The following is an 8,711-nucleotide window of genomic DNA, read 5'->3' as shown; positions in this document are numbered from 1 at the left end:
TACAGAGAGATTGGTTGCCAGAGCTGGGAGGTGGGAGGTGGGGAAAAATGGGAGGTGGTCAAAAGGTACAAACTTCCAGTTATAAGATAAGTAAGTCCTGGAGAGGTCATGTGCAGCATGGTAACTATAATTAACAATACTATATTCTATGTTTGAAAGTTGCTAAGAGGGTACATCTTAAAAGTTCTCATCACAAGAAAAAAAAATTGTAAGTATTTGTGGTGATGGATGTCAACTAAACTTATCACGGTGATCATTTCACTATATATATATATAGTGAAATTTAAAAGAAACATAAATAATTTAAAAGCTATTCCTTGTTCTTAACTCTTATCTCTGTCCACACCCTCTCTATGGAGCTCAGTCTTGGCCTTGAGTACCATCTCTATGTTGATGACTCCTAACATCCAGTCTTGTCGGCTCTCCCAAACCATCATCGTCTTATCTCTAACTTGGTATTTCCTAAATTTCAAAAATTCTCACACCACTGTCATAATTTTTCGTATTCTGTATTCCACCTGTACTGTTATTTATTTGCTTACTGTTTTTCTTTAAACCAATTCATTAAAAATAAATTTAGCCTTATCTTGTGCAATAACTGCTGTGACATAACAAGTAGTGTTCTGATGTGCTGATTAGAATTTCTCTAATATGCATGCGTATAAATACAGAACTAAAAGGCATCTCTGGTATCATCCTTGCAGTTTTGAATCTCTGGTCTAGCTGGTAACAAACCTGAATATTCGCCATTGCTTCCCAGTCAACATTCTTCCCTCACGGCCCCTCTCAACCCCACTTTCCATGCTGTGTCAGGCTGATCATTTCCTCAGCCACCTGAGCGCCCAACTTGGGCTTCGTGGATACCCGCTTTGGCCCCTTCATCCCCATCAGAGGATGTTTTCTTTCAGTTGCATCTTGCAAACTGTCCCTTTGCCTTCCATTCTCTCAGACACTCTTTTTATCCTCCTCCCTGGATTCCTTCTTGAGGACCAGCCTCTTGCTTTGAGGCCCCTCCTTCTCCACCAGCTTCATCAAGGTTGACTCACTGCCCTCAGCATCATTTAAACACAGTTGCTGTGCCCATCCCACCACGGCAGATAATCATGACACGAGCTTGGGACCTTCCCCCTGCTCATCCAAACCTTACCTGTACTTTTAGGCTCACTGTACCTTGACGGAGGAGTCCAGCTCTCTCCCTCTCCTACTCCTGGAGCACTGCCTGGTGTCGGCTCAGGTATCTCACCTCCCTGAATAGACTACAAGCTGCTTGAGGACAGGCTTCAGTCGGAACGTTCCTTCTGCATCGGCGCACGGCCACGCACACATCAGATGCTCAATTAGGGTTTGCTGAGTCACTGCACGGTGGCGTTCCCAAAGACTTTCCTCCAGCTCCACCTCTCCCTCTCACGTGCCATAGTAACCCGCCCTGCACAACCTCTGGCTCCCACCAACCAGGGGCAAGAGTGAAAACGGGACGGGTATATGAAAGGCGGAGCGCACTGAAACATAAGAAGCCAGTTCTAGGATCGTTAGTCTTTTAATATATTATTCTGAAAAGAAAGGAATTAAAAAAAAGTTCCTGACATCTCTTCTGAGTTTTTTGTTTTGCTTTTTAATTTAAATAAATACCCTGCCCGCCCCCCACCCGCGAAAATTTCCCTCCTTCCCCATCATCCCCCCCATCCCAGGTGCCAGACCCTCACCCCGGAGCTAAGTAAGATGCCTGCTTCAGAGCAGGCCAAGCTCACTACCAAATACTGGCGACTTGTAAATACTGTAAATGAGCCCTCTGGCCCCCGGGCTCCCCGGAGCCCCTCCCTTCTCCTGCTCCACTCCCCACTCCAGACCTGTCCCTAGCTTTGGCGGGGCGTGGATAGCAGGGCCTTTAGGCGTTGGGGAGAGTGCCAGCTTGGTTCCCTTTACTTGCCTGCAATTCCCCACTCCCTGTTCAGGAGTAGATCAGAAGGGCCAAGAATTGCCCCCCAGCCCAAAATAAATAACAAAATAAACAGCACCTCCCCCACTCCCCACTCTCTAAAAGAGCCCCTCTACCTCTCACTCTCCGGTCCCTGTCCCTCGCTGACCCGCCCCCCCTTCTTCCTCCCTGACCCTTCCCTCCTTCCCCATGCTGACCTGGGCTTGGCCTTCGCCCCCTCAAGAGAAGGGGTCTGCTTGGCTCAGTGGGAAGAGCGGCGGAGGGCCTCACTCCCAACCTCAAGCCAACACTCCCCCAAGTTTCTGGGGGTGCTGCTTGGCGCCCCCAACCCGATGGGCCCGGCCGACTCCCCGTCTCGGGGGCTAGGGTGGAGGGCAGAGGTTCTCCCCGGCTCTCTCTCACCTGGTCCTTCAAGCGTCCCTCTTTCGAGGCCGGTCTCCCCCGCCCCGCTCCCCGGTCCCGGCGCCCCGGCCTCCTCAGATAGCGGTGTCCCAGAGGACTGTGTGCTGCCGGCGGCAGGGCGGGGTGCCGGACTTGCGGGGCTCAGGCCCGCGCCGCCAGCTGGGGAGGATGGGCATGCTCTCCTGCTTGCAGAGGCCGCGGTCGGGACGGTGGCGCGCCTTGATCTCCTTGCACACGCAGCGCTTGCGCTCGATCACCTCCAGCAGCTTGCCGTCGCGCTCGCGGGTGGCCTGGGGCGGCAGGGGCAGCGGCAGCGGCAGCGGCAGCGCAGGCTGGATCTGTGTCCCTTCCTCCCGCCGCCGGCCCCGACGGGGATGGGGGGGGAGGGAGGAATAAGGGGGTCAAGGACCTCAGAGTCACCCGGCCCTGTCCCCACCGCCGAGCGCCGAGGCCAATGCTTGGCCCAGAAACAAGTCCTCTCTTGCCCCCAAGGCCTCCGTCCTCTCTCCCTGCGCCCTGGTGCCAGGCGGTGCGTGTCTCACCCCAGGAAGGGGCGCCTTTTCAAAGCTGTCTTCCCAGCAGGATGCATTTTTCCACCCAGAAGGGATGTCTCTTTCTAAACGCAACGCACAAAGGCGCACGTCGGCCAGTGGCGGCCCTGGCTGGCTACCCAGGATCTCCCCCACCCCCTCGCTCTCCAGCCGTCCCCGTTAGTCTGTGGCAGGCCCCAGCCTGAAGTCTTGCCTTTCTTCACTCACCCGGGCCTTCTTGCCTACCTGTTCCTTCACAAATAAAATGCCCAACCCCGTCTCCCTCCTCACCTGGCTCGGGGCATCCCTGGGCTGGCTGCAGGGCCGAGGGGTGTGGAGCGCGGCCTGCCGGACTCCTGAGGTGGAGGCGGAGCGCCCCAGGCGGTAGCCTCCCGTGAAGTCTGAGGCAGAAGACAGAGGGGTGAGAAGGGAAGGGGCTTCCACGTTCCCCTCCCCCAGTTCCCTGAGGACAGCCCGTGCCAGGCCGCCCCCACCCCCAGCCTCATTAGAGGAGGAAAGGGGTTGGAGATGTGGTATTATAATGTAGGGCCCACGGGCTTCCCGGGTGGCACAGTGGTTGGGAGTCCGCCTGCCGATGCAGGGGACGCGGGTTCGTGCCCCGGTCAGGGAGGATCCCACATGCCACGGAGCGGCTGGGCCCGTGAGCCATGGCTGCTGGGCCTGTGCGTCCGGAGCCTGTGCTCCGCAACCGGAGAGGCCACAGCAGTGAGAGGCCCGCGTACAGCAAAAAAAAAAAAAAAAAAAAAGAATGTAGGGCCCAGGATGAGGACCCTGAGAGATTCCCCCCAGCCCGCCCATCTGTGTGCTGGTGTATGAGGGCTTGAGCGTGTCACCTCCGTTGCGGTGGCAGGCGGGAAAGGTCTGGCAGGGTATGGGCAGCGCGGGGCGGCTTCCTCCTCGGTCCCCTCCGTGGTGGATCCTGGCCAGCAGGCCCTCTGCCCCCTGGCTCCTCACTGGGATCCCTGATGCCACAGAGCCTCTGTCCTCACGCTCCACCTTGCCTGCACCCTCGGCACTGCCATTCCAGGCCTGGACACTGTCCTCGACCTCTCCTGGGTGACAAGGAGAGCTCTGAGACTGTACAAGGAGAAGGGTCTTGCTGTCCCCCCAGCTATACACACCGCGGCCTGGGTGGACCATAAGTAACTTGCCCCGTTGCAGGTCACAGCTGGGAAGTGGGGGGGGCCCTGCTTCACACAGAACATACACAGAAGGAGGGACGCCAGTCCTGGCACCACCCCTGGGCTGAGAATCATAGATATTTACTGCTGCCAAACCCTCTTCCCTGTTCAGAGGGGTCTCCCCTACCCCAGTTTAACTTCAGAGCCTCTCCAGCCCCAGACAGTGCCAGAATAAACACCGTCTGAAACAGAGACGGGGGGGGCTGTCCCCTAGGAGGGGGAGAATTCCCAAAGCCGGGAAGTGAGAAGGGGGGCATTGGGGGAAGGGCTGCATGTGAACTAAGCTCATCTCCCAGAGTAAGCCTGGCAGAGCATTGCGTTGCCAAGCAACGGTAGGGGCCTCCCTCTCCTCTCCCTCCTGTCTGGATGGGTTGCCATGGTAACGGCTGGGAGGCAGCTGTGTTTAGCTCCTAGTGTGCGCACACTCACAAACACACACCCCTGCAGCCCAGCGAAGGGAGGGGCAGGGAATAGAGCGGGACAGGGCAGGAGGAGGAGACCAGATTCTACCCCGTCCCCATCCCAGGTCTTCCTGCCCCTCCAGAGCACACACGGGGACCCCATCCCTTCAGTCTGCTGCATGCCCCCATCCCTCTTGTCTCCCAGAAAAGTTCCCAGTTCAGGACAATGGGCTGTGGCTTCCAAGTATGCCCTTCAACACCTCCCCCAAATCATCACGGACATCCCCTGTCCCCTCCCCGTCACCCCCTCCTCACTCACTGTCCAGCTCTTTCGCCTTCCTCCCGCCATACAGGACCTTCCTCTGCAGAGCCCAGCCTGCCCCAAACGTCGAGGCGCCCATCTCTTCTTCCTCTTCTGGTGTCCCCGCGCTGGCGATGACGTGGGCACAAGAAAGGCTGGCAAAGGCCCCCCCGTCGGTCCCTTGCTCCTGCAGCTGGATCTTGACCACGGGGGATGGAACCCCCATTCCACAGCCCTTATTCAGCACCCCCCCAGCCTTGAGGCTCTCATAGGCAGGGGGTCTCTTGAGCCCAGCTGCCGCAGCTGGGTAGGTCCAGAGGGGGGTCAGGGGGCCTGCAGTTGGGTCCGGAAGGCTGTGTGGGGAGGCCAGGCAGGCGCGGTGGTGGAGAACCCCAGCTGCTGCGCCCATAGCCCCGCCATGGGGGCTGGACTTCCCAGGCACGGGGGGTCTCGAGCGGGTGCACAGCATCCCGTGGAGGACTGAGATCTCCTTCTCCGTCTTTGGCTCCCCAGCGCCCAGGGGCGGACCGGTGGGCAGGACAGAGTGCGTGGTCACCTTGACTGCTGAGTACACCATGGTGTAAGACACGGCCTTGTCCTTGGGGGGGCCGGGGAGCAAGGCAGCCGGGGCAGGAGGGGCTGCCGGCACCCCTGCCGCCTTGGGGCAGATCATGCTGTGGGAATTGGGGAGCTCCCTCTCCCCCCGGGGCTGGCCAGAGCCCTGGGGCGGCAAGGGTGTCGAGTGGCTCCGGGCTCGGCCCGAGGGTCCCAGCAGCAGCAGGTTGGCAGCGGGAGGCGGAGGCGGTGGGGGAGGCGTCTCCCGCTCCCGGGCAGGCACTTGGGGAGCTGGGGTGGAGCCGGCTGGCTCCTTGGAGTGGCAAAGGACTGGTAGCCTCGAGACCCCATCGCCAGGGGCTCGGGAAGCAGGCTTGGCCTGGGGGAAGGCCAGGAGTGGAGGACGGTGCTGGAGGAGGTTGGGGAAGGGCGGCGGGATTTCACAAGGAGTGGTCTTCGTGGGCGTCCCCTCCCTCCGGCTCGGGAGGGCTGAAGCTGGACGGCGCTGGGTGTGGAGCTGAAGGGCGTGAGGCTGGTGCGGTGTGGAGCTTGCCGTCAACGGAGGGGCCCCATTGGCGCGGCCTTCCCCGGCCTCCTCGGGCAGCGGGTACTTCATCTCCTCGTATATGGCCTCGCTCTCTTCTGAGTCCGAGTCAGCGCCAGCCGTTGGGGTCGGCCCCCCCCCACCCCCAAGAGGGGGCCCAGTCAGTCCCCCTCCACTCCGCCCTCCTCCCCTGAAGACATCCCCCACCATCTCAATGTACACCGGTTCCTCTTCCTGGGCACCCACCTCAGGGTCCCCAGCTACACAGGACCCCCTACTGAGGCGGTGAAGGGGCGGGTTCCCCCCTCGAGGAGAGGCGGCTGGGGGACAGGACTCATCAAAGGAGACAGAGAGCTGGGTGTTGGGACTTCGCCTGGGCTTCTGTGGAGGAACCTTCCGGCTGGACTCGCGGCCCTCCGGGGTTGGCTTCTGTGAGCCTGGGCAGGAGTGGGAAAGAGAACAAGAAACCGGGCTGTAAGTCGAGGAAGGAAATGGGGAGAGCCAGTGTGACCTCTTGACTCACCGGCAAGGACATTTCTGCCTCTTCATTTTCCCCACATCCCTCAACTTGCAGCCCCAGTGGGTTCTTTTCCTACCGGTCTGCCTCCTGTCCTTCTAATGAACGCCCCAGAATCTGCAGCTCCCACCCTCAATTCTCCCTGACCCTCAAGGCCCTCCAGGGCCACCCCTTTCCCAAGAATGAACTTTTCAAGGATCTTCCCCTGCCCTTGAATGGTTCATCTCAGGCCCTTCCAAAAAGGAACCCCCCCACTCCTTCTGAGAATGGAACCTTCCACTTCCTTGGTTCTTCCCTGAATGAACCCTCCCGGCAGGCCTCCCCTGGCCTGGAATGGATCCTCCCAGCTCCCGGCTCCTACTGGGCAGGGGTGCTGGTGTCTCACCTGCTTTCTTGCTGGGGGGCGTCTCTGCCCCCGGCCCTGCCATGCTGAGCTTGGTGCTGGGGTGTCTCCGGGGCTTGGCCGGGGGTCTTCGGGTGCTGCCGTCCTCTGTGAGGCCCCCCCCGCCCCCCCCAGGCACGCCCCCCACGCTGTCCATGCTGCCCACCGAGTGGCACGAGAGGGAGCGTGGGGCCATGGCGCTGCGGCAGGGGTGGGGGGTGTGCTCTTGGGAGGCGGGCATCGTCATGAAGCCCATCCTGAGCGAGCGGCGCAGCGAGGCAACGTCCCGCACGCGGACCCCCGGCCCTGGGCCGGCCCCGGGCCCCGAGGAGCCTGCAGGAGCCCCCTCCTTACTGGAGCTGGGGAGAGAAGGCCCAGATGGAGCAGAGGTCGGGCCTCAGGCCTGGGCCTCCGGCTCCCATACCCCAAGAGGGGTTTGCAACCCTGTGGCCTCCCAGGTAGGAGGAGGGGGGCCGGGGTGGAGATGGGGGGAGCCTGAGGGTCCAAAGCACTAAAGAAGCTTCAGACTGAATTTCTAGGCTTTGAAAAAGGCAGGGATGAGAGAAGGGGTGAGCCTGTGTGCAAGGGAGCATTCCTGGAGCTGGCCGACCCCAGCCTGGGCATCTCTGGTGCACACACACGTGTGGACAACTTCGTACATAGAGATGCAAACCCAGGCAGCGCAGCCCCGCCTGGCACATGCTTCTGCCACCCTGGCTCTGCTCCTGCTCACCCTCACGCTGGCCCACACCTGGCCTCTGGCCTCCCTTCATGTCTGGCTGCTGCGGCCTCCACTCCCACACCGCCTCCTTTCCCAGACCCGGGCTGTACCGCCGCATCCTCAGAGCGGCCTCCCCCAGCTGATCCTTCTTCCTCCCTGCCTCTCTCTCTTTCTTTCTTTCCCTCTCTTTCCCTCTCCCTCTCCCTCTCCCTCGGCGCTGTCCTCTCTCTGTCACCCTCCCAGGCTCACCCCCCATTCCCTTTCACTGTCTCTGAGCTTCTGTGTAAGTGAAGAGGGGGTGCGGCTGGCAGGGAAGAGGGGAGAGCTGCGGTGGGGTGGGCTCTCATTAAGGCCCTGTCTGCTAACCCTTCATTAGGGAGAGATCAGTGCAGTGATAGCTCTGATTAATCTAATTAACAACAAGAATTAAACTCCACAGTTTTGAGGAGGGAGAAGGGAGCAGGGAGGTGGCTCTGACTCAGGCTCCGAGCGGCTGTGCCACCAATGGGAATGAAGAGAAAGGAGCAAGACAGAAGAGGCCAGGTGCCAGGTCCCCGGGAGGGCAAGGAGAGGGGGCGAGCTGTGTGTGTGTGTGTGTGGTGGTGGGGGGGTATTGGTTCCCAGCCCTGGCTCCTCTGCAGGGCCAGCCTGCCCCCCTCCCACACACACACAGCCCCATCACTGGGAGGGGGCCAAATGGATCATCTCTGGTGCCCCTCAAATGACCCATCCCTGGACTGTGAGGGCAGCAGGGCCTGCCCCTTCCAAGGTCAGGTGACAGGGGAACCAGGAGCCAGGCCCACACTGACAGAGAGGAGGACATCACAGGCCAGAGGTGAGTCAGGAAGGAGTGTCTTGGGCCTCTGGGGATGGGGAAGAGCCCCAGGGTGTCCCTGGGCTGGAAGCCCCCTGAGAGGCCAGGGCAGGGGCTGGAGCCAGGAGCCAGGAGCCGGGCAGGGACAGGGCGTGTGCAATTCCAGCAATTCTGTAGTGAGCACGGCTCTGAGATCAGACTGATGACCAGGCTGTTGGAGTCAGGAAGGGCAGAGGGATGTGGCCCCGCCACGAGGGAAGCAGAGGTGGGACAGGTGAGGGGGCAATCTGGGATGCGGCCTTACCTCCTCTTGGCCTCCTCTTCCTTGTGCTGCCTCCACTCCAGCTTGGTTTTTCGGTAGAGGAGGTTCATGTCGTGGGGCAGGAGGCAGGTGCTGGGGATTCCT

General features: G+C 60.3%; 1 protein-coding gene across 2 annotated transcripts; it reads right to left on the bottom strand.

Moving 5' to 3' along the window:
• Positions 1–2,412: 2,412 nt before the first annotated feature.
• NYAP1 (neuronal tyrosine phosphorylated phosphoinositide-3-kinase adaptor 1) lies at positions 2,413–8,711 on the bottom strand (the record flags this gene model as incomplete). 2 transcript variants are annotated; one of them, XM_082670920.1, is made up of 6 exons in its annotated part: positions 8,610–8,711; positions 6,774–7,129; positions 4,791–6,308; positions 3,723–3,941; positions 3,160–3,269; positions 2,413–2,676 (listed from the first exon to the last, which is right to left on the bottom strand). In XM_082670920.1, exons 1-6 carry the CDS (start codon positions 8,675–8,677, stop codon positions 2,413–2,415), a joined length of 2,535 nt encoding a protein of 844 aa, XP_082527046.1. In that variant the 5' UTR covers positions 8,678–8,711. The 2 variants fall into 2 exon arrangements, with proteins under 2 accessions (XP_082527046.1, XP_082527047.1); XM_082670921.1 differs by having other exon boundaries at positions 3,723–3,938.

The sequence above is a fragment of the Grampus griseus genome (genome assembly GCF_964374135.1).
Source record: "Grampus griseus genome assembly, chromosome: 14".
Classification (NCBI taxonomy): domain Eukaryota; kingdom Metazoa; phylum Chordata; class Mammalia; order Artiodactyla; family Delphinidae; genus Grampus; species Grampus griseus.
The sequence above is the reverse complement of the archived record's forward strand: the minus strand, read 5'-3'. Positions and strand labels throughout refer to the sequence as shown.